Source organism: Charadrius vociferus, unplaced genomic scaffold (genome assembly GCF_000708025.1).
Source record: "Charadrius vociferus isolate BGI_N301 unplaced genomic scaffold, ASM70802v2 scaffold90, whole genome shotgun sequence".
In the NCBI taxonomy this organism is placed as follows: domain Eukaryota; kingdom Metazoa; phylum Chordata; class Aves; order Charadriiformes; family Charadriidae; genus Charadrius; species Charadrius vociferus.
The window spans coordinates 4,357,887-4,383,479 of record NW_009647222.1 but is presented as its reverse complement, the minus strand read 5'-3'; the positions used below and the strand labels follow the sequence as shown (position 1 = coordinate 4,383,479).

Genomic DNA, 25,593 nt, shown 5'->3' with positions numbered 1-25,593 from the left:
AGGGTGTTTGAGGATTAATGTTTTCACCATGCTCTGCAAATACAAGGACTTAGGAGTTATAGATTATAATAAAAACACTCACAATGTTCCTCATGTGTTTCAACATTATTGTCAGACGGGTGCTCTCGTAGGATATGACTAATTGTACTCCAGGCTTATGATCAGTTGACTGAGGACCTAAAAAAGGACAGATAGGTTGATTTTTTAGTTAACAGCTCAGTGAAAGTACATCTGTAGAATATTGCAGTACGCATGAACTAATGTATAAAAAGAACCTATTGCGTGCTTAAATCAGGGATGAAATTAGAAAACATGGATAAGGAGTGTGATGGAAGAAAGTGGTCTGGCATGCAGCACTCATTTTCTTTCCTGTTTATACATTGAGAGTGAGATTTTTTGTTTTCTAATTGCCATCAATCTGAATTTTAGTGGGAAGTTTATGCTTGAGTAACAAATAATTGGGGTGGGTTTTTTTGGCAATCATTGACAACACTAGTCAGTATTGTTACAATTCTTCTGTCCAGTTAAAAACACTGGATTTTTTTTATTTCAGTTCCCAGCAGAAAAAAAAAAAAAAAAAGAAGGGCAAGTTTCCAGACCAGTTCCAAAACAACAGTTACAGAAACAACATCTATATCTAACATATATAAATTCTTCCTTCCTCATTCTGTAATTCTCCTGTTCCAGGCTGTTTTTCATGCAGCCCATTGCTTTCATAGATTTTTCTACTAAGATGCATTTACAGAGTTTGATTCTGTTCCCACTGAAAAAAAACATTTTTCAGTTTCCAAGCAAGAACGATCAGCTTCATAATGGGGAAGACATGACTAAGCATATCCCTTTCCTGCTTTCTGCTGGAGGCATTGAGCCAGTTGTCTCCACTGCCAAAAAGGTATGTCCTTGAAGTCTGGTAAGTAACGTGGCTTACCTGCTCCGCAGATACAGCAGAGAAAATACACATGGCTTTTACCACAGTACACCAGGTAATGGTTAACACAAAAACCTCTCCTCGATATCTATCTGACCTTCCTATTTTGCAGTGTTAAGCTTGAGCAGGGTGGACACGAGACATTCTGCACCACTTGGTCTGAGACTTGGGGTTCTCCCCATGTGGTCATCACCAAAGACAGTCCAGACACTGCCTGTGTGAACTAGCCTGGTTTTACTTATGCAAATGGGGCTTCATTTAATTAGACCAAAGCTGTATTACAGCTAGTATTGTATATTTACTATACTTGGAAAAATAAGAACTCAATCCTGCTAACCTTACGACAAAAAAGCGATCTCTCTTGAGATCGGCTCTGCTCTGCCCGCCTCCCTGTTAAAGAAGTAGCTGACCTTGAGACCTCAGACAGCGAAGTCCTGCTCCCCTGCATGCACGCTGGGATCTGCCACTGACACACCAGCCTTAAACCCACCACAGGGTGACAGAATGACACGAGACGAAACAATAAAGTCGTAATTAATTCTTTAAATAGCAACATGTCTTTTAAGAAGCAGAAAGAATGAGAAAGGACGATGAGAATGAAAGAGCTACCATCACACGCAAGGGTTATGAACTAGAAAGACAAGGCTTTTTAGAGAGTATTGGGACTGTTCATCCTCAATAGCAGGCAGGATTCCCACCTCTTCCTTTCAGCCTCAGCAGACACCTGTGCACTCCCTGTCGCGCTCTTGCTCTCTCTTTTCCACACGTGTACCACAGCTGTTACAGCCACGGTTGTAGGAGCAAGAAATCGAACTCCCTCTCCCCAGCCTTCACTCTGTTATTCAGCAGAAAGGTATAATGAATAAGCTATGTTGGCTGCATTTTTCCAAAGAAACCGAATGTGTAATCTCTGGAGTGAACAGAGGCTAAAATAACTGCTAAGCAGATAGAACTGCAGTGGCATCATGTACTATTGACAGCCAGAGAGCTGGTGCAATTGCCATTTATCCTGAGGAAAAGAATTCAAATGCATTAAAAATAACACAGCGTGTACATACAACTGCCATAATATAATTTTTCTAAGCAGCCTGGATATCAAGACTTCTGAGTTTCTGATGTTTGGATTGGAATTTTAGAATATGAAACCATCTCCTATTTCTTCCCTTTAGAGATGGCAAAAATACATTTTTAATCACATTCTAATTAGAGAAGGGCCTGAAACAGACTCTTGAAGAATTGAAATCTTATGAAGAAATCACTAAGCTGGGACTTAGAAGACTGAGGTGCAGTTCTTCATTTGTTATTCTCCTTTATGAACTTGGACAAATCATGGCCACACTGTACCTTACTTCATTTCTTGCTGTATGCAAATAAGGACAGGGAGGGACAAGGGATGAAAACTCCATAAACCAGACGATGCTGAGATTTATCCAGGATAACAAAAAGCCCACAAAAATAGGTTCTTCCCGCCATCATACAAAGCTATTTTACCATATTTTCTTTAAGTTGTGGGTCCTTTTTCTTTTAAGTTGCAACTGGAAAGGTAGAATCCTAGACCACTAACCACAGTGCAAACACAAGGGGAGTTGGGTTTTAACATGAGGGCACAATTCACTTGTGGGGTTCTGTTGATTTTGTGAATTGCGGTGGGTCATCCTGAGTGGTTTAGCAAGAGCAACAGATTTCAGTGGCTAAATTACAACATTAGAATTCAGCTAAACACTGTGCTTTTCCTCTCCTAACAGTATTACCAGTGCCTTTTTCTGCACTACTTAACTTTTATAGTGCAAGTGCTTATATCCAGTCAAGGAATTGCTCTATGGGAGTTGGCATTTTCATTTAGAAAAAGAAAAAAAAAAAAGCAAATAAGTTTCTAACCAAGCTGAAAATAATGAAAAACATGGGAGGGGAAAATGCATTTCTAATTGAGTATGTAAAATGAAGTCTGAAACAGATACTATGTGCACAACTATTACTAAAATATTTGCTCTTACTATGTAATAAATGGAGTACTAATGGAAAAAAATTAAAAAGAGGAAGGAAAAGAAAAACAGAGCAGGGAATCTGATAAACATGGAATAAACTTCTATCACTTATATTTCATAATAAAAGACAGTTACTGTTGGCTACCCTCAGCTGTGATATTTTAGGTTTTCCCGCATTCAGTGCTAAGTTGTAGCCTCTTTGAAGTCTAGGTGATTTTAGCTTAAAATGATAATAAAATACACATACAATAATTACTTCCAGTCTATCCAGCTTGGGCAGATGGAGCTCAGGCCCTGCATTTTTAGGAACTGTCATGCTCTACTTGCACTCCATTATAGGCAAAGACCAAATGCTGGTCTGTTGTAGATACAGGACAAAGCTCCACTGACTTCAGCTGAAGCAAGATTTCCCTCCCAGGGGTTGATTCTTTGCTCACTGGTGTGAACGCAAAAGCTGTCAAATATCAAATGAGGACTCTGGAGTTCGGCTACCCGCGGACAGAATCGCACTCGTAACGTTTCCCTATATGACTCCTGCCTGTGTGTCCCAGCGCTCTGCAGTGGAAGTCAGCCACCAACCTCTACTGCAGAAAAACCCAAACACTGTGCCAGTTTATAATCTCTTTCATCAAGGAACATAAACACAAGAAAATGGTGGGTCCTTTCTTCTCTTTGAATGACAAAATTAAGGCAATTAGCATTCAAATTTCTACTGAAGGTGTAACGATCTTCAGAGTAGTCAAGTATGCAGTTTTCTTCATCTAGATGGTCTTTTCTAGCATGTTGGAAAACTATCAGCTCTATATTCTATCATTTGTGCAGTGTTTTGATTAGCAGCATTTTAAAATAAGCTTTGCCTTACACTTCGCACGATGCATGAGAAATATAAACAGAGAGGAGGATGCTACACAGAAGACTGACAAAACCACTAGGGAAACTATAATTCAGTAATACATTGCATTTTGCAGGTGGACCGCAAAGCAACGTGAAAACACTAATTAGCTAAGTGTCACAGCACTACTGTTAGGGATTTAAGTATTATTCTGTATTATGCACCTTCAGATTTTTCTCTGACCCTTCTTCTTAGACCTTATAGCAGCTTTCCAGTATCTGAAGGGGCCAAGAAAGTTGGAGAGAGACCTTTTACAAGGGCATGTAGTGATAGGATGAGGGGATTCAAACCAGAGAAGGGTAGATTTACAATAGATATTAGGAAGAAATTTTTCACTATGAGAGTGGTGAGACACTGGAACAAATTGCCCAGGGAAGTTGTGGAAGACCCATCGCTGGAGGTGTTCAAGGCCAGGCTGGATGGGGCTTTGAGCAACCTGGTGTAGTGGAAGGTGTCCCTGCCTATGGCAGGGGGATTGGAACTAGAAGATCTTTTGGGTCCATTCCAACCTAAACCATTCTGTGATTCTTGGTGACAGTCTGTTTTGACATCTGGCACCAAAGGGTACTGGAACCTGGTTGATTTTCCAGGGCCAGGGTTGAATGCCCCAAGCCAACCAGCTGCCTGCCTTAGCTACAGCTTGGGTTTATGAGCCTCCAATGTACCCAACGTCAGATAGTCAGCTGTAAATACATTAACTATCTCCCTGGTTTTATCCCACCAGCCAGCAAGAGGTGCTTACGGCCAGCAAAACAGCGTAAATGCAACTGAAATAGGAATCCAACTTGCAGCAGAAGCTTTACATCCAGAATAAGCAACTGCAGCAGATGGAAACACTACATAACATCAGCAAAATATCCAACTTTCCTGAGGGACTATTCATGAGGACTGCGATTGTACATGGGGAGGCGTATTGTATGATAGTCTTTTTGGAAAAGTTGAATCTTCCTTTAGAAGGACACGGAGCCAGTTTCTCTCCTGCACTAAATGGCGAGCAGCCCTTGAAATGAGTGGAGCACTAATGAACCATGCCAGAATTGGACCTGGCTTGTGCACTGTTATAACCAATAGCAAAGAGTTTGTGATTTCATACCTTTAGCAACAGTCTGAATTATTAATATTTTTAGGAGATATAAACTCAAGAGGAGAAAAATAAACAAGATTGACATAAAAATGATTCTGGTAGATTTTCTTTCTTCCTTTTTTTAAAGGATCTATATAAAAGGCTGTCTGTGAAATCATTCCTGATATCTGCTCTCAGTCCCTTGTACTGAGCTCGGTATAATGAAATGCTGACAATATTCAGTATAATTCAGAATTCACCCTACTGGGAGTACTGAATCAGTATTCATGTCAAAGTAAATTTAGCGCTGATTTTTAATCTCTTCATTGCTAGGAGCACAGTACAAATTCATAAATTTTAATTTTTATTTTACTTTAGTAAGTGTAATTACCTACAACATTTGTACATTAAAGCAGTGTAAGAGAAAGATGCTGTCTTGATCAAAATTCATAACGTGCTTCTATTGGGCATTCATTTCATTTTATATTGATCCTAACTAAGAGACAGATGATTTGCTTGCGTAAAGGCTGAGAGAGAAATCACCAGATTCATGGAAAGCCACAATCCATATTAAACCTGAGTTATTCTTCAAAGCAGGCAAAAATTAAAGCCCTTCTAAGCTCATAAAGGAACGAAAGCTGGGGGGGAAGGATGTATTCTTCTCACAGAAATTGCCTCTCTACTGCAGGCCCAGTGAACTTAATTCCCGCCCCAGACTGACTATGGCACTACTGCAGGGCTTACTTTCAAATCAAGAATGTTTCAGGGCACCCTCAGGAAACAAGAGCCTCCATGGCCGCTACGCTCTTCTCAGCAACTCCTTGTTTGCTACCCGGCAGCTTGGCATGATCGGCCACCTCCTGCCTTAGCTGGACTTGTGTCTTCTCCTTCTTACAGATTGGATGGTACAGAACGCCACGCAGCTAAGATCCAAGTGAGCTTGCTAGGCTACGGCAGCAGCCTAAATCCAACAACAAGGGGCAAAACACAGACTAACATATATGAAAATAATTTGTCAGGTGGGTAATTAGCACGTGCATGGCTGGTCTTCATCTGATAGCTGAGCTAGCTCATTTACAGCTAAACTCACCTACTTCCACAGTTCAGTGCAATCAACTGTCAACCAGGTGCATTCCCTTCCTCACTGACCAGAAGCAGTGGCATACCCAGAGCAACTCAGCCCTCCAGAGAACTCCTTGTTCTCTGTTTTTACAGAGTCTAAACTCATTGGGTCCTGATTTGGACCTTGTGTGCTACTGGTATTCTATCAATAAATGATAGCGATGAAATTTCTAGGCCAAAGGGCAGTGGTTTTGGGGTTTTGTTTTTCATTTTTATTCCTGTGTTAAACAGAGGTTTTACCCTGAGTCTAGAACTGAAGTGTCCAAACTTTAAAAGCCAGAGTTCATGAGCAAGAAAAAAATAATCCTTCTGCAACCATACTGCTTGAGGCCAGAGACACATTAATCTGCCCCGACCAGGTTGTGACCTTCACCACCACTAACTGGATAGTGAACTAGCAGACTGGTTTCCTGTCACATAGCTTTCACCAAACACCCACCAAATACACTCTTACCTCAGTTTCATTATTCTCTTCTCTGATTTTGATGTCACTGACAGCAAAAATAAAGGGTTTACCTTTCAGACTATATTGGCTTGGGACACTACTGCTGCCCTGGTGAGGCCGTGTCTGGAGTATTGTATCCAGTTCTGAGCTCCCCGGTTCAAGAAGGACAGGGAACTGTTGGAGAGGGTCCAGCAAAGGGCTACTAAGATGATTAGGGGACTGGAGCATCTGTCTTACAAGGAAAGGCTGAGGGATGGGTCTAGAGAAAAGAAGACTGAGGGGGGATCTTATCAATCCTTACAAATACTTAAAGGGAGGGTGCCAGGTAGATGAGAACAGTCTTTTTTCAGTGGTGCCCAGTGATAGGACAAGAGGTAATGGGAACAAACTTGAACATAGGAAGTTCCATCTTCATGGAGGAGGAACATGAGGAGGGACTTCTTTACTTTGAGGGTAGTGAAGCACTGGAACAGGCTGCCCAGAGAGGTTGTGGAGTCTCCCACTCTGGAGACATTCAAAACCTGCCTGGACGCCGTCCTGTGCAACCTGTTGTAGGTGACCCTGCTCTGGCGGGGGGGGGTTGGACTAGGTGATCTCCAGAGGTCCCTTCCAACCCTGACCATTTTGATTCTGTAATTACGAGGCTGTAATTTATTTCTCAACTTTATGACAGACTCAGTTCCTACTTTTGCATAAAGACTTACACCCAGATTCTCTGTAGTAAATATTGGTGAAAATACCTAAATATTGGTGGAACATCAATATCTTTTCAAAGACCCTGGACTTTAACTCCCTAATGTCTCAGCTCACTCTCGCATGTATGTATCTTTGCTTAGTCTACAGAGAGAGGCAGCCCATGGACCCAGACTACATGTTACATTTAAACTCTGTTTGGATTTATTGTGACAAGATTTAGCCTTGTATATTCCTAACACCTAGGACATCTTTGCATTATCTCCTCTTTCCTTTGTAAAAGTTAGAGCAACCATTAGTAATTTCCAATAGTCATAATGGATTTAATATGATAATGGCATGCCCTAATCAAATAAACTCTACACAGGGGGAATCTTCCAAAGGCTGAGAAGCCAGAATGGGATTGATTTTGTTCTGATGGATTAAAAAAAAAGGTCCCAGCAAAAGAGATAATGAAGCCCCTGTCTGCAGAAAGATTAAATTAACTTAATGGACATGCAAACTAAATATGCAGAGATACTTGCACTCCTTTCTGACACGTAGATAACTGGTGCTCTTGGAAAAATATCCTGAGCACATAACAACTAGCTGAATTGTTGTGCTGCAGAGTGCAGCTGCAGGCTTCTTTATGAGATTTTATTTTGCCTAAAAACTGACTATGAAAGATTATTTTCAGTGCAGTACTAGTGCAGTGGAAGACAATAAACATTCACAGTTTACATTATATGGTTTATCCTTTGGCTCTTAATGCTGTAATGCTGGAGATTAGATTAAATTAGGTGCCGGACAGAAGAGGGAAATGGGTTAAGTATTTAGATAGGATAAGGGAAAAATGCAGAATCTCATTTAGTAAGAAGTGAATTACCAGTGTCATTAATAATGTATGCCTAGGCATTAACATAATGTTCTCTTATTTACCTGCTCCACTCATTGTGAAAATGACTTTAGAAGTCATCCCAAATTTTCTTTGCTTGTCCAAGCACACATTGTGCTTTGTCATGACTCAGATCCTTTCCTCCAGATTCTTCTCTGAAGGTGTTGTTTTGTAAAACAAGAAACCCGCCACAGTTTGTGTAAATAAAACTTTGACTTTGCATATAGGTATGTTTATACAGAAAGAAATGAAGCAAGGCTGAGAAGAATATATCAAAGCAAAAGAAAGCTACAGGTCACAACAGTAACTCATTTTCAGAGACCTTGAGAAATCAGGAAATATTTGTTGGCATCTTTGAATCTTCAAAAAAAGCCACCTAAGCACTTTAGACTCACCTTTGCGTTACTATATTGAATATTATTAAAGAAGTCCTTCTTAGAAAACAATTAAATTGGTATTCCACATACCTAAGGCCACAGATGATGAATCTTCTGCCAGAATATTTTTGGACCAATTCAGGAAGAAGCTGAGTACAAGCTCATTCTGAAAGAAAATAAAAATACTTTAGGGAATATCATGTTGTGCTCTGTTCCTTAAATTATTCCCCTCTAAGCAGATTGCTGATAAGTTTATAATGTATATATTAGAGTTACCAATAAAGGGGAGCCTTTTCCCTCTGATCATGGGCAAGGACCCCAAGGAATGATTGCTACTCAGGCCCTGGGAACGCAAAGGTGCCCCTTACCCCTGGGCTCAGGATGCTGCATACGGTGCCTACCTGGCCCCTTTCTGTCAGCACACTTCCAAACAGCAATGTGCCACGTGTGCTATAGATTTGCATTCTTGCTTGATCTCCAGCGTCTTGAGATCTGTATTAGCAGCTGCAACTACTTTTACGGAGCAGCCCATCTGTGAAACAAATGCAGGAGAACATCTTTTCTGTGTATTGTGTAGTCAGCATGAAATTTGCCCTTGGCACAGGACCGACCCCGAGCTTCTGACCTAATGTGTGCCTCCCCGAGGCTCAGATATTGTCCATACATCCCTCACATGGCAGTTTAATGGACACTCACGCTGAAAAGCTCCATACAGAGTTAACTCCTACCAGAAACCAACAGGGAGAGGAAAGGGATGATCATATTTCGCCATCCTGTTTAAAAGAGTAATCCACCTTATGTACTGCACTATAACTTTTATTTTTATGTACTGACCTGTACTGCTCTAGTGAACATATATAACAGGTAGTTACATTCAGCTGTAGAGAATTAAAACAATAAACCAAATCCCCAGATTTGAGTATTGTGCAAGGCAATAAAAATGTGAATTCTGAAATGGACTCTTATGATTCTGAATCAAAGGTGGACAGTAATTGCATTTTATTAGCTTTTTCATAAAGCTGTATTTCAGAATGGCCATTCTTTAAGATGGTTAGAATTGCTACATTCATACTGATGTTACTTGGACTGACACTGTAATGAATGGGTAGAACAGAGACTTTTCAGATTCTAACATTAAAATGTCACCATTGTTTTTTTCCAGGCCATGGAAAATAATGTCTCTTATCAGCAAGATGTACTTCATGTAGCATGTGTCTTGTTTCAATTTGACAAGACGTGGCATGATTTGTGCAAGGAAGAAAGGAAAGGAAGAGTTTAGTGACAAACGCAGTTAATGAGGAGTTAACATGTGGTTACAGCAGACAGAGGAACAAGATGTGTATGTCCAGCATAGAGATAAGATTTAGCAATCTGGATTTATTTTAGCGTTGCCTTTTATTTTTCATTCTACTGTTTAGTGTTTTTCCTCCCACACTGATATTTTGAAGAAAAAATAGGGAAAAAAAAAAAAGGATAAACCAACAGAACTGTTTTCCTTGAATTGAATGACAAATCCTTAAGCTATTAGCAGTGCACTGCCGATATACCTGTCTGTTCGGAGCATGACTAATTATTCTCTCATCTTGTGAAGTTAGCTTACAAAGGAAAGCCCATACACCTGCTTCAGTTTCCAGTAGCTTTAAAAAGCTGTTATTCCCTGTGGGACCTTCATTTGCTCTTTCAGCACAAGTCCCAAGTGTAGGAAATCTCAAGGGTTGAAAGAGTATATTTTTGGCAGCTCAGCCTTTATTTGACAGCATGACAATAAGCAGAGAAACCTAAGTAGCCCTTCGAGTTCAAAGATCTTGAGAGAAGTGGGCAGGAGGTAGAAGGAAGGATACACTAACTGACTTGAAAGAGAAATAAAAAATGCCACACTGAGCAGCCTGGTGTTCTGCTTCCTTTCTGCTTACTCTTTCGGCAATAAATGGAAAAATATGAACAGAGAGGTTCGTAAACAGGAGGTGAGAAAATTGTTTCAGGTGATAGTTCCAAATTCTCATTTCTAAAGGAGACAGCTCTCGGAAAAAAAATGACTTTTGGCTTAAGCACAGAAGTGGAATTCGTGCAGATCTTACATGAGGCATGAACATGACGGGCATGTACACTGCTGGTGCCACAGCACTGATTTCAAAGCTTTCCCTGTTGGTGTGTCCATTGTACTCAACAGATATTGAAGCATGTGGGGGAGCAGCAAGGCTAATGTTGGCAAATGGAACGGAAAACTGCAACTGAACAGGTCATGTTGCAGTGGCAGATGTTGCAGTTCATCCAGGGCAAAGTGCTTCAAGAGCAATGGGGGAGATCTCCTACGTGTTTGTGGCAACAAGCATTTCGCACACTGTTATTCATAAGACAGCAATTTCTCCCTGAACTGTGTTAATTTCCACCAGCAAAGTGTGTAAGTACCTTCTTAAGTTCACCCTTTGACAGCAGACCACCAAAGCACACACTGAACATTCAGGTGATTCCTAAATCGACTGGACCCCAGTCAATGGGACTGAAGTGTATGCTTATAGTTAAGCATTCATCAAATTACACTGCTAAATAGAAACAGGCACAGCAGAACTTTGAACTAATATATGATCAAAAGCATGTTGTATTTAGGTGGATAGAGCCCACTTCTGAACAAGCCGTTGTTGTTACAAAGATGTGACCATAGGTGGGAATCTCAGAGACCCTGTGACAGTCTTGGCAGATAGGCAGGCACTGAGGATGACCACAAGCACTCACTTATCCCTTTTTCCCCCCTGGAAGTCTTACCTTTAAATCCCTAAAATACTGCCCATTTTGAGATTTTTAGGAAATCCTCCTACCATTTGTCTAACCATTCTTACCTAATAAGACAACAATCTTTAAGAGGTATTGTTCATATTTTTCCAGGTCAGTCAATAAGATTAGCCTATTGGGGAGCAGAAAGGTATGTACGGGTGCATCAGTGTGTGTCCGGCTAGAACTCACACATGACCTTTTTCCAGCCATTAAACTCCAAAGGGACAGATTCCACCTTCACTTACACTGGGGTACAACTGAAATAAGCAATTTCAGTGGCATCGGGGGAGCTGGCACAGCCCTGCACCCCTGTAGTACGGTAGAATTTGTCTACTGCTCTCCGTCAGAGACTAACTCAAAAAGCACTCTGCTGTTAGTGAAACACAGCCATATTTCAAGCCAGACTTAATTTCGTAAGAAAGAAAAGCAGCCTCTCCACCGCTTTCAGCTTTCTTTTCAGCTGTGTTAGAGTAGATTTGGGGTCAGAGAACACCCATGCACCTGTTATACTTTAACACGATGGAGAATCAGCAGGAAAGAAAGAAACCAGAAAAAGCTGACCTTGCTGCAGCTATTATAACTTCAGGAAAGGACAGCAGAAAAGAGAGGACTTTGAACCCTCCCCATTTTGGCTCTGCTGGACGCCTTGCAGCGGGACTATGGGAGTGGTGGGAGTTTAAGGGACCCACATACCTCGGGTGCACTTTGTACCACCACGTTATGTACCTCCATACGGGCACTGCGGGAGCTATTTTCTCATCTCTGCAAGTCCCAGGTAGCGCCAGTGAATAAAACAGAAATGAAATATGGGAAGCTCTTATCAAACTTGATTACTTTTATAGTGTAAAACATTAGTCACTCTAGAACAATGCTGTGGTCCTGGTTCTCACTGTATGCCTGAAAATGAGCGAACATAATTTACAATCATTTCCATTTACATCCTCTTTAAAATCCTTTTATACAGCCTATAAGTCACCATAAAGCTGTTTATAGAACATATCCATAGCTGATACACTGTCACTGTTTGCTTACCTGCTTGCACTAGGTTTATCTTTGGCTTCAAAATTCTTAGTTAATCTGGATACTTAGAAATTTTTTATAGAGTCAAAACCCATTATACCTCATTTCTTTTTATTGATTATTCTACTCTGCACCTGCACTTACTATTATGTTTGCCAACGCCTCCCACCATGATAAACAAACCCCCTAAAACATCCAAGCCCGCTGAACTTGTAGACAAGAACAATCTATGTGAAAGATGTGGGACAAAAACCATGTTTATTTAAGGCTACGTAGTTTTGCAAGATCAGTATGTACATCTAGTGTCTGAATTGTGTTATCAATAACAATATCTGCAAATTAAATGCCACTTCTTTTGAATGATGAGAGATGGGAAGATTATCCACGGAATGTTACTCGCCGGCTGATGCTACAAAATGCACACGACTGCTTTATAAAACATTGCTTTAGAGTCAGTTTTAGATTTTTCACTTGTAATGCCCAAGCCAGGTGTAAGTTGTCTTTTCAAGATAAGAATGAAGACATTCAGCTTTGTGAATGTTGCTGTTTGACACCAGGGCCAAGAGCAGACTAAATTAATGGAGCCTTACCTTGCTCTTGTATCCCCAGGGAGTGTACAACCTTCCTACAATACAGCAGTAAAATGACAAGCCGCTAGGGCAGCCCTAATTTATATGATAGATTATGAGATTTGGGCTGCAATCTCCATTCAGCCCATCACTCAGTTGGAGTTAAGAGTGAAATACAGAAAAATGCAACAGTGGTTCGCAGCAGCTGCCTTTTGTCACAGATTTGATTTATACCTTGTTAATGTGCATTTTTTCTTCCTCCATGTTACCAAGCTTCAATTTTTTGTTTCTTGATGCTTCACCTGTTACTGGTGGCACCACTCGGTTGCTTTGCCATTTGATGAAGCAAAACTCCAGGAGTCTAAACATTGTTGAGTATGTTGCCTTGCTGATCTAGAAGACCCGGGCACCCAGGCATTTCAAGGCATGCAGCGGATGAGCCAGTCGGCAATGGCGCATCTGGCACAAAACTAAATATTCTTCCGGTGTGATCACGTATATTGCCACTGGTTTGGGAGGAATAGAATGAAACGAAAAAGGGTGTGGAAGCCTGGTTTTGATCCTGTCCTAAATGACTTAATATGAGAATGAAAGTGCATCAACTTTTGCATTTTAGTGACTGAAGTAATGAATATAGCTTGTTGTTCATGTATATAGTCTGGTGATGTAGCTATTTATAACTGAGTGTTAACCTAGGAAAAGCACTCCTATTCTAGGCAACTCTTCAATGAATGTCTAAGAGGAAGTCAGTGAATGAGGCTTATGCTCAAAATAAACCACAGACTTAAAAAAAATGCTTTGAATACGGATGGGCATGAGCACATTTAAGAATTAAACTGGCCCAACAGCAAATATCTCCAGCAGATGATGTTTCTGCATTTATTGGATCTGATACTAAAATTCAGACAGAGAAACGTAGCTTGAAGTTTCTATTCTTTAAAGAAGGGTTTAAAGAAACATTTAATTCTATTTGAGCTACAGTGCAAATGAGAAGGCAACTATTTTCCACCTCTCCTCCTTCGTTCAAACCATTTAGTAGAAAAGGTTAGTGACATTCCGACCTAGTCTTAATTATAACACAATTTTCATAATCAGAATTTAGTCTGGACTAAAAAGCATGCACTTAAGGCATGACTGAGGAAGGACTTTGGATATAATCCAATTATTTCTTTATTTCTAGGGTTTTTAATTACTCAATTGGTAGAACCAAGCAGGTAGTCAGTCCTGCGTGGACTGGACTAAATTTTTCAGAGTTGAAAACAGTGTCAATCAGGGTAATGTGTTTACAGTAACAGCAAGGGTATTGTATAACGAAATAAAAGCTCTTCTCTCCATCTCAGCCAACACTCCAGCATATCGTATAGATACAATACAGCTATGATACTGTACAGGTACAATTTGGCAGAAATAAATGACTGTATCAAGAAAGTAAAGGGAACCCTGTTCTACAGGCATCTGCTCTGACAAGATTTCTTCACAAATTTCTGAATTAATTATGTCTTCCTACATAGTTTTACTACTTCATAGGACTGACAGTTTGGTAATTCTTGAGAACAGACAACTCACTCAATGGTTTCAGTCAGGCTCCCTAGCAATTTGAGAAAAAGGACAAATTTGACTGCAAAGTTGTCCAAGGCATGAAAAGAGACAAAATAATTGTATTTATTTTTATCAAGAAAGCCTCCTAGCCTGGCTTTCTGCTCAGAGTAAAACCAAGAAGACACCATGTCACTTTTAAAAGAGTCATACCAAAGGGAAAAGTAAAAAAGAAGCCTTCAGCTGGGAATACAAAGGAAATTACCCACTGACTGGTCTCCTTGTTCTAAGTGGGTCAGAACACGTCAGTATTTTCTAAATTTCTCACATCTCCCAGCTGGAGAACCATATTGAAGTAAAAATAATGATTCAATGTTTATAGAGTATCAATAACTTTAAAGGTTATAATCTAGAATTGCAGGTTAGCTGTGTGGTGGTAAGCAAGATGATTTCCCGCAAGCAATAGCACTTTGCAGATGGAAACAATCTGCTCATTAACTTGTTTATTATCGTGTCCTCCAAGTCCAGCACCCCAGTAGCTGTGCAGCCCTCTTGGGCACAAAATTGTTTTCTTCTCTGTATGGTTCAGTACTATAGGCTGTACCAGACTGGAACAGTTTTAAGAATCTGCATAGTCCAACATGTCTGAATAGCCCCACTGGGCTGGTTCAGAGCCACACCAGCGTATGTCCCCAAGCAGATCTCTCCAGAGTTCCCTCTGAATACCCTATTTATGGTTGGATCCCAGTGTCCCAGCAGCAACCAGCTCCATGGGCGTGTGCTGCAGGACCATAAAGGGAGGAGGAAAGGCATTTGGAAGCCCATTGCAAGGCAGCATGCTCTGGCTGGTTACTAACCCGTTCACAGACCATGGAGCAGGAAGGAGATGAGAGCTTCTGCGCGTGACCGAGAAATGTTTTTATTATTATCCCAGGGCTTTAAGCAGTCTAAATTTTCAGCCGTAGATTAGGCTTCTACACAGCAGCGCTTGGCCCAAATTGAAAATCCATGTACCTTACAGCAGCCCAGAGCACAGCAGAAGATAGAGAGCTCTTCATTTCTAGGTCACTGGCTTATATCAGTTTTTCCTCAGCTGTGACCGAAAGGTGCTAATGTAAAACAAATTCACAACCCTAACGTGAGTGACAGAAATTGCACAACAATTAACCCCAGCTTGTGCAGTTTATTTGGCAAGGTCAGTCAAGAGAGCCAAGCACCCAAGTCAGCTGTCCGTACCAAATTAAGTGTAACTCTGTGAGACAGGTATTATCTATGCTCTCTGGAAACCTTCTCAATTTCAACTCGGGGCACAGAGTTTATATTCATATTAATAAGAAAACTCCTGTTTGTTTTACATATCGACAATTTCCTCTTTAATCTCCATTACGCAGTCACAGCTGGGAAAGTTATATAGTTAGGCCACAAACATTTTGCTCCTCCTGTAAGATGTTTGAAATTTTGGAGAAAAATCATTCTGTCACACCCTCTTTTGGCATCCCAGACTGCCCACGCTATTAAACCAAACCAGCCCCAGTTTGTGCCATGGCCCTGAGGCCACGGGACATGACATGGCTCACCTGGCTGAGGCCCAAGCTCTGCTAGAGAACGTGCCAACAGTGAGACAGCAGGGTCAATGCATGAGCTCATGCCTTGGCTCCCTTGAATTTACTAGCCTCTACGTAAGCCTAAGATCAAATGTAAAACCACTGTTTTTTTTTTCCTGCCTGTCTGACAGCTTTCCTGACAACGGCTGGTCACTGGAAGATGCCTCTTTCTCTCAAACCCTGGTGTCACTATCACCAATTGACCGTTCAACTTCTGAAGTGATGCAGCGGAATGATGTGACATCTTCCCAGGGTGCATGGGGTCTGTGAGTTGCTCTTGGCCCTGGCTTTTATGGTGCTGAGGTGCATAAGGCTTTGCCATGGGCCAGACAATGAAGAGACAGTGTTTGTTACCATTTCAACTTTCCATTTCAGAAAGGGAGGAGAACATCAAATCTCAGAAAACAATAATGAATAAAAAAAATGAGAGAACACAAATTTTAATGGACACAATGTATCATTCTGATAATACTGAAACATTTCGGTCTCATGTTTGCAAAATGATTTCTTCTACATGTTAACTAAATTTTGAAATTAAGAGTATTTCTGGGTTGAAAGAATGGAACTTTTCATTTAAAAACTGTCAAAATCAGGCTTTTCAATATTTCAAACCTTACTCTTTTTTTAGACATTACATTCTTCAGAACCTACTCCTTACTGTCAAAAATTCAGTGAATCACTACTTTTGGATGGCAGCAAAGGAAAAGAAGTTTTTTTGAAAAATGCCCTGCCGGGTCTAATAAACTATTTTTCAGTCATTCCTGTCTTTGTCTTAAGTTCTGATGAATGCTACAATGGTTCCATCTCAAAACGGATGCATTAGAAGACGTGTCATTTATGTCTCTCTTTTTTTTTTTTTTTATTTTATTTCAAATGAGGCCATGTAAAGCTTCCTGAAGCTTTTGGTACAATGCTACTAAAAGTTATATGCAAATAAAGTAAATACCGGAAGTACTCACATTAGCCAGTTTCCTAGATCCACTTAATAGCTGCTTCAGATAGAGATTCAAATCCTTCACTCTTTTATGTTCAACATCTGTAAAAGGCAAATGCCACGAGTGGGGAAACCTGAAGAAGAAGAATATTCATAAGTATAACACTTATACTGTATTTGTGAAAATATTTCCAGCTCTACTTAACAGAAGAAAGTTAACACTTCCTAAGATGTTTTGCAGGTAGGGGAATGGCTAAGTACAGTGTCCAGAGTACTGTTTACCCTCTGACTCTGGCTCTTCCAACAGTTTGCTGATACTCTGTTTCACACAGCACCCACTTTTCTAAGTAACTAATATTAAAAAAAACCCAAACAACAAATAAACAAAAACCAAACAAACCCAGTTAAAAAAACCCAAACCTAAAAGGCACTTATTTGTATTTTATGAACTCTAAATACCTCTAAAAAACTGGCCCTTTCTGATCCCAGGAAAATGTTACCCTCATTTTTAGCACAGTGTACAGCACAACGGATCTCTGACCTCAGCCCAGGGCTCATGCTATACAAACCCTTACCACAACACCAAAGCCTTACAGCAACAATGTGACATTTTATGAATATATCATTGCTTGTTTTTTTTACCCCAGCTATTTAAAGTGTAGATAAGTTTTTCAGAGCAGGTCCCTGATCCCATTTGTAATTTCAGGTGCTAGTATAATACAAGTAATATATGAAAACAAATGATCATCACAGTAACAAAATCAATCCCAACAAAAGCAATAACAATAATAATAGTAATGTCCTTGCTGAATTTTTATTAAGATGAATTTCATTTTAGCTTAGTAAATAAACTGTATATGCATAGAATGGCCTCGTGTCAATTTTGCAATGCTTTAGTGGTTGAAAATGGCAGAACCCCACATTTCTTTTACTTGAATCATTTTTGCGTTTTAGAGACAACGCGTATTAGATCAGTCAAAAGGTTAGATTTTTAACAATACACATAATCAATTTATACTAACCTTGCCCTGACAAGGACTATTTCTCTCTCAGGTTGAAGGAGCATTAGAAAAGCTATCTGTGCTAAATTGCATGTAATGGGGTTTGCTAATATGGATTGCTAATGTTGGGATTCATAACTAATATTGTGCTTTATGTCCTCTATGTGATATGGAAAGGCAGAAGTTTTGATCTGGTTGTATTTCGTGTTACACCACTACTTTAAAATAGCTAACTGTGCCTTGTTCACAAACCTCCGTTTTTCTGGTACAACCTTGTTTATCCACTAGATCTCAAGAGAGATCTGAAGGCTTCAGATAAATGAGTAAGGAGCCATCTAGCAGTGCAATACACTGAAAACAGACACTTGGCCCGCCTTCTGCGAGGCAGCTGGTCAGATCCTACTTTGAACAGGTTTTACCCAATTCCACAGCTCAGTGATAAGATGTCATCAGCTTTTCAAAGGCCAGCCAAATAGCAGCACATGGAGCACTGGATTCCTGTCCCTAGAGAGGAACGCTGCCCAGCTTTGCAAACCACCCAGCTGTAAAAACAGCAAATAGCAGCCTCACCTAGTGAAAATAAAACAACTGAAGATGATTAAGGCACAGTTTTTGTTACCAAGAGATTCAGTGTAATTAGATTTTTATGAACTGTAATTAGACCTGTTGGGTTGGGCTTTTTGATGCTTGTTTTGTAGCAGAAGGCCTTTTATGAAGATAATACTGATTAATAAGATGTTGTAGTTCTTTTGGGGAGAGGACAAATCTTTACCCATCTTGTGTAATACTTCTGAGGAAGAACTCAGCACTGGTATAACTTAGTCTGCAATTAAAACAGCGAGAGGCCAGGATGACAGCATCATATTGTATGTACGTATGACCTTTTGATTATTTTTGCCTATAGAACTGAAAGATCAGGGCTGAGTGAGGCAATGTACAAATGAATAGTAAAAGGCGATTCTTGCCTCATGAAATTGCAGTGGCAGGACGCACAATGGGGAGGGGGCAGTGATATGACCCAGGATCAAGACATGTATGAGCTACGCAGATAAAAATAGAGCCCAGACCATTTGGCACACATAGACAGCCTGTGAAAGTCTTGGGTTCCTCTGGGGCACAGAAAGGACTTCTTTCAAAAGATGGTAGGGAGGATCTGTTTGGAAGCAGCTTAAAATTAATTAGACTGTATAACATAAAGAGAGGACTCTGGCTGTAAAACCTAAGCCCTCAGAAGATGCATCCTAAGCACAGTGGCCAAACAGAGGACAGAGAAACTGCTGATTGATGGCTCCAATAACTCTGCTGCGGTGAAGGACAATATGAACCTTGTGGTAGTACTGAACACTTTAAAAGGCCTTCATGCTTTTGCTGAATTGCGACTATGGCTGAAACTGACTTTGCACTTGTGAACATGCTTGTGTTAGAAATAGTTAACTTCCCAATCCTTTTGATTTGGAGCTCTGCATCTGCTTTAAGTAGATCAGAAAAATATAAACTTGCGCCGCACACAAACATCCTGCATAGCAGATTCCATTTCCTACTTATTAGCTTGAAGAACATTCTGTGTATAAATTCCGTCACCTAAATGTTTTGTTGGGTGAAGAGATTTTTGGCCTTTTAAAAAACAATAATTAACCACAATTAATACTCTGCCTGAAACCAAATAAGCAGGAAGGTGCTAGAGTGCAAGGGCTTGCTTGGGGCAGCCGCACTTTGACTTATAAATACGGGCTGAATGTTTACGTGTCAGTAGCAAGATTTCAGATGCTGAGAACTCTGAGCTTTTGCCATTAGTTTCTTGTGATATAGCTAGTGTTTAGCATTTGAGTGAAGCAGACTCACATTGCATTATTTCCTGCTAATGAAACATGAATATATACAATTTCAGGAATCAAACAAAGAAGTAACCAAGCCCTTTCTGTTAGCTGTTCCTATTATTCTAGTAATATCAGACATTTTACTTTTAAATCATACATTTTCAAACCAATTTTGTGGTTACATTATGGAACAAGGCTTTTCCCTTCCTTTGAAGCATTGGGCATGGGCCAGAGTTTGAGCTTTGTAACAGACAGACAGACTAATGATCTGATATGGTATGGCAGTTTCAGTGATAACTGCCTATAAAGAAATAATTAGGTTTGTTATTATTAGAATAGAATCTGGAACACGTGAAAAGTCTTAAACTGACAAAGTTCTGTTAGAAAACAAACCAAAACTTTAGTATTAAAGAACACACATACAAAGAAACATCATAAAATGAATTACTTTAACACAGTCTTGCGTAAAGATCATACAGCGACAGGTTACCTGCTGGGACTGAGTTACGACAATAAAGCTCTGGAGGTCTTAGTCACAGCCTCAGTATACAGAGATTAACCCTCTGTGAGTTCTGAAACTCTTTTTTTGCAGTGAAAATGGGGTGAGGGATTTTGTTAAAGGTATATTTCTCTGAAAAAAATGGCTAGTACTATTTTTGAAATTCACTACAGAGTTTCTGAGGTCTATGTGTTTCTAAAGAGAAAGATATTTTCCTGCAAAGGGTGATGCTCACCACAGGAAAAAATAATCATAAATAGGTACTTGTTAAATGTTTTGTTTTACAACCTAATAGTTAGCGTGCAAATATGTCCAAATCAAACCATGACTCAAGCACTTTCAGTATTTAGTGAAATTCCAGTTCTCACCAACTGCTGCTAACCAGTTCACATCAGCCAGTCACAGTGAGTCAAACTGGAGTCCAGTAAAATCCCCTTAGGTAGGAAAAAGATTCTCTAGAATAAACTAACCTAAACCCATTTAACTGAATGCCTCTCACAAGCTTGGGGGAATATCAAATTTGGATCTGAAATTCATGAACTTCATTTTTTTAAGTCAAAACCATGTTGTTTGTGGCTATTTACTTCAGGTCAAACATCAAAGACCTTTCTACTTTTCAAGCATATCACTTGAAGCTCAGCTTGGTTCATGTGAACTGCTGGTGGTTTTGGCCAGCTTTATGCTTTATTGTAGACAGAGCTTGAAGAAGCTTCTATCAGGTGAGTCAGTATGACTGTTTAAGAGAGGACTACTTTGTTCTCAATGTTGTATGCAGCATAATGTATATATTTGTAGAATTCATAACTTCATTAGTATTACCAAAGCCATGGACAATCATTACATTATGCAAAGCTGTTTTACATAAGACAGAAATAAACTGTGGGACTCACTGTCCCAGGAAACTGTGAAGAAATAACATTCAGAAAACGAAAAGCAGGAATAGATGTGCACATGGATGAAAAGTAATATTCAGAATTATTGCAACTAATGACAGCATATTTTTCAAGAGATATTAAACTGAATCACGTGAGGCACCAAGTATTGGGTTTTGGGGTGAGGACAATACGTAAGATTATTCCATATTTCTCAGCTAGGGAGCATGTGCATCCTTTTGTAAAAAGGTTGATCACGCCTGTCAATGTCAGAGATTGGCTTGTTTCTGTTCTGACCCAGTGTGAACATTCCTACGTTGCTTTAATATATGGATTTTGCTATGAGTTTTGATCAGCATCATGCAGAGAATAAAAACCATAAAAGGCCCTATCATGCCTTTAATGAAGTCAATACCACTTACCCTTTGATTTCAGGAATAGCTGTGTCAAGGCCCAAGCTGTTCCCCCCTCATCCCGTTAAAAAAAAGAACAATAAAATATATAAAAGTTAGACTGTCACAATGCTCTATGATTCAGTTTCTTCTGGGGCTGAATAGAAGGCTTGATAGAATATGTTGCATTGCCTTTGTGTTTCTAAAAATATGTCTGCCGTACATTTTCTCACATTTTTATCTGTGCACAGAGAGAACCATTTAACAGCAGAATAACAATCGCTAATATGCTGCCTTACTCTGGGAGGACATGTGATGGAAATTGCTTCTGGAGGTGGCTGTGAAGTTTTGAGAACTGGTCGAATGATTTTTCCACAAAAGTGACCACATTGCAGGTTTGCACCACCTGGACTAGATATAGCTGTATTGGGGAAAAGGGAGAGGCAGAAAAGAGAAATGATCAGAGAGACGCGTTAAAAAACCAAACGTACAAGAGAAAATACAGGGTGATTTTAACAAAGAAAAACCTTTCTTTAATGTAGTGCCAAGTGCCAGAGAATTTGGTTTGCAATTTATAGCCTTTGCTGCACAGAAAGAGAAACTTGCCTGGATAGCATACAACTCAAACACTGAAAGATCACTGCAGTGTGTGAAAACTAATAATGCACCATTAAAGCATCATATAACAGCCTCTGATTTCTATTAGGCTTCCTAATTTTATGCCATGCTTTCCTTCTGGATGCTTTAATTAGCTCTTGATTTATTTTTCACTATAGGGCATGAACTGTTCTCCTTAACGGCTCCCTGCTAATGGCTGTCTGCCTGGTGCTCTTTCTCTCTGGTAGCTCATTGCTTATGGCGCTGCTGTTCATCCTGTGATCCTTTTAATGTGGCACAAGCACATCTTCCATAAAAGAGGAGGGAGACTCACAAAAGAGTCGTTAAAGATCAAGGCAAATGAGGGCAAGCAAAGAACGTAATACATACGGAATCAGACTTTTTGTTGAACCCCAAAATGGTGGCTCGCGCAATTGACTTCTCTGCAGCCAGCATCATCCATTCCTGGGGGTCAGTCTCTGGAGCTGGAGGTTTTGCAGAGCCTGTCATTGACATCTGTACAAGTGCGTGGATCAAGTTATTGAGTTTAACAGGAAAGCAGTCCAGACTTTCCTTTATTTTCCTGAAGAACAAACAAACAGAAGAGGCGCTATTTACACATCTGTTTTGTTTCCGTTTCTTGATCTTTGGTTTCGTGGATGCAAGAACCAAAAACCCTCAGATTCTAAAACCAACCTCACGTGAACACGTACCCACATACACACCAGTCACTGCTGTTTGCAGCAGTACAGCACATCCAGCCCCCGAGCTCCACTGCTCTTGCCATAGCCTGCCTCACGGCTTACGTTAGGGTAGTTATTCTTCACGAGCTGGATACCACCAGCCTTCTCTCAGACAAGAGAGATGGGCAGAACATTGCCACGTGTGTCATGAGGAATTCCAGGGTAGAACAACAGGTAGGGGAGAGTGCCCTTGCACTTTCTTTTTGGTTATACTAACCTCACATGGACTTAAACGCGTTCGTGCAAAGCTCTTGTATCCAACTCACTATTTAGCTGTGCATGATGTGTTGCTAAGTCCTCTACCCAATCCTTAAAGCTCTATCCCGGTGGAGCTGCTTAAGGTGAAAGGAAAAAAAAAAAAAAATTGAAACAGAAAGACAGATGAATTTGCTCCCTCTATCTCTCCCCATCTCATCCCTGCTCAGGAGCCAGAACACACTTCCAATTTCCTAGAATTTAAGATCCTTCATCAGAAAAGACACAATAGATAAAAAAAAGCTAGATATACATGCAGATAAGTACTAGAAATGTGTTTTAACATCAAAGTGAACTCGACTTGAGAAATAACACTACAAGATAATCACTGGTCTTTGAAGAGTAAGATGCTGTACTCATTAGAAAACACTTGCCCTCTTGAATTCAGTCGCTGGTGAAGAGCTATTTAACTTGTGATGCTAATTTTATTTTTTTTTTTTATTTCCCTGTTTACTTCTACAGCCCTCTGAAGATATTCTGGATAGGTTCTGATGTTATAGAACCACAACCCATTAGTTTCAGGCCACATGGCAGCAATCCTTTACCAAGTTGTGAGGGAGGGTTTTTTGGTTGTTTTTTTGTGGGTTTTTTTTTTCCTTCCAGTTTTGGACTATATCTAACTAACTTACAAGGGCCGACAATACCCTTAACCACTTTCATCATCCCCTGTTCAAAGCCAAGTAAATGCTCCACCTGTCATTTTAAATTAAATGCTTATTCATGGGTTTCTGTGAGTGGGCTGGATTGTGCATTGCAATCAATTGAAATCAACTCCATTCATCGTATTAGCCTAATTTTCACGATCTCAGAGGTTCTGGCTAAAGTATGTAGCTTCAGAGTTGCAACCACACCAAAAAGAACATTCTCCCTGCACACAGCTCCCTGGCTCACCACCCCTCCAAATTGAAATTTCATTCAAAATACTGTGTGAATTTATCATACACCAATTAAACATTCCACTAAACAGAGGAAAGAAGATGTATATGTTTTTCTTAATGTAATACAAGGAAAGGTATCTCTGAATTGATTCAGTTAATTATCTTAATTATTAATTACATTCTCCAGAAACAGATACATACAGACTATTTAATAAATGACACAAATTAACATTCAAATGGAAAACAAGAAAACAAATCTCATTTTAGAGTATTAGAGTATTAGTATTAGAATTTAGAATATTAGTAGAAAATCAATTCAGTGCTGATTAATTAGGCTGCATCTGTGGTGAACTTTTTCTTTTTAACTCCTATGTATTTAATTTAATACATAGTTTAAACACTTCCTAAATGAATAAGGTATGATTTAGGTTATAGAAACTGTAACTGGGCCATATTATAACAAAGCAGTTAGCAAATTTGCAATATTACTATGAGGCATATTAATTTTGCAGCTAAACCCCGTGTATTTTAATTCACATAAAGCAGGCCTCCATTCATAAACTAGTATTAATTCAGACATCATCACTACACAGAACAACTGATACCAGCATACCACTATTTAAACAATTCAGTATTTTAATGTCTTGTTGTTCTTTCCACGGGTCCATTAAGCTTCTAAAATGCTTTTAACACCCAGATTGCTAACCATATATTTTAAACCTAAACAGACACGTTTGTTGTCCTTGTTGCAGATTTTCCCTGTGAGTTATTTTAAATGATTACATTTAAAATAAAATAAAAACAGGTGTATAGGTTATTTTCACTCTGTCTCAATATCCTGTTTTCTCTGTATGCAGTCCTCTTTGTTAGAATAGAAAACATTAAGCAATCCTTATGTCATGTTATCAACAAAGAATTGAAAAGGCCTCTTTGCTATTCTGATGACATCTCAGAGCGCATCTTCACAGCAAGGTAGAACAACTCTGGTTACGGTTCTCTGCACTTTCTTTCAAGGGCAAACAGGCTTAAGGAAACCCTCTTTCCCACAAAATCCCAAAAGCTGGTTCCTAACTATGTGTGGAGCAGTGGGATACATCAAACCCATGTGTCTTATCTTTTTTAATTCTGCATTTTAGTTTTGGTGCGGATTAGTTCACCGACCCAGTTTATCACATTATGGTATCTGATTCCCCTTTCTGCTAGCTTTTTTGAAGTTCATCCTAAGGATCTTTCCTTAGTGGTAGAACTTTCTCTTTGAACTCTATGAGATCCCCATATGCCTTATTTTCTCTACAGCCACTTTAAGTTTAGCCATAGGCGAAGAAGTTGGTAAGGTCAAGGGTATTCGTTGCTGAGATCTTCTTGCTCCCTAGGCCATTACCATCTTTGCCTGTGCCTAAAGCTGGCGCTGCCTTCACAAAGATGACAAGAAGTTTCTTAGTTCCTTCAGAGCTCTGGTAGCCCAAGCTGCTTAGAGAACTACTGCCTAATGGCCTATGAATGGGAAAACTGAAGTGACCTATATGAAGGGCATCAAAAGCACAGGTTAATTAGAAGAAAACAGGAAACTGTCATGAACTAAAATAACATTAATTGTGAATCACAATATTCCTAACACACAGTTTTCAGGAAGAAATTTTTTTTTTTTTCACATGACAATATCCGTTTACCACGCAGATCGGTCTCTGACCTACTTCTCAGAAAAGTGAGTTAAATATCCAGGAT

At 39.7% G+C, this 25,593-nt stretch overlaps 1 protein-coding gene across 1 annotated transcript in view; it reads right to left on the bottom strand.

Annotated features, from left to right (window-relative positions):
• Positions 1 to 25,593, bottom strand: part of PIK3C2G (phosphatidylinositol-4-phosphate 3-kinase, catalytic subunit type 2 gamma) — a 212,740-nt gene that overhangs the window by 22,826 nt on the left and 164,321 nt on the right. Inside the window, exons 31-35 of the mRNA XM_009879655.1 lie at positions 22,383 to 22,575; positions 21,695 to 21,816; positions 16,840 to 16,948; positions 8,470 to 8,545; positions 83 to 177 (exon numbers count right to left, since the gene is read on the bottom strand). Coding sequence (XP_009877957.1) covers positions 83 to 177; positions 8,470 to 8,545; positions 16,840 to 16,948; positions 21,695 to 21,816; positions 22,383 to 22,575 — 595 coding nt within the window. The remainder of the gene's footprint in view (positions 1 to 82; positions 178 to 8,469; positions 8,546 to 16,839; positions 16,949 to 21,694; positions 21,817 to 22,382; positions 22,576 to 25,593) is intronic.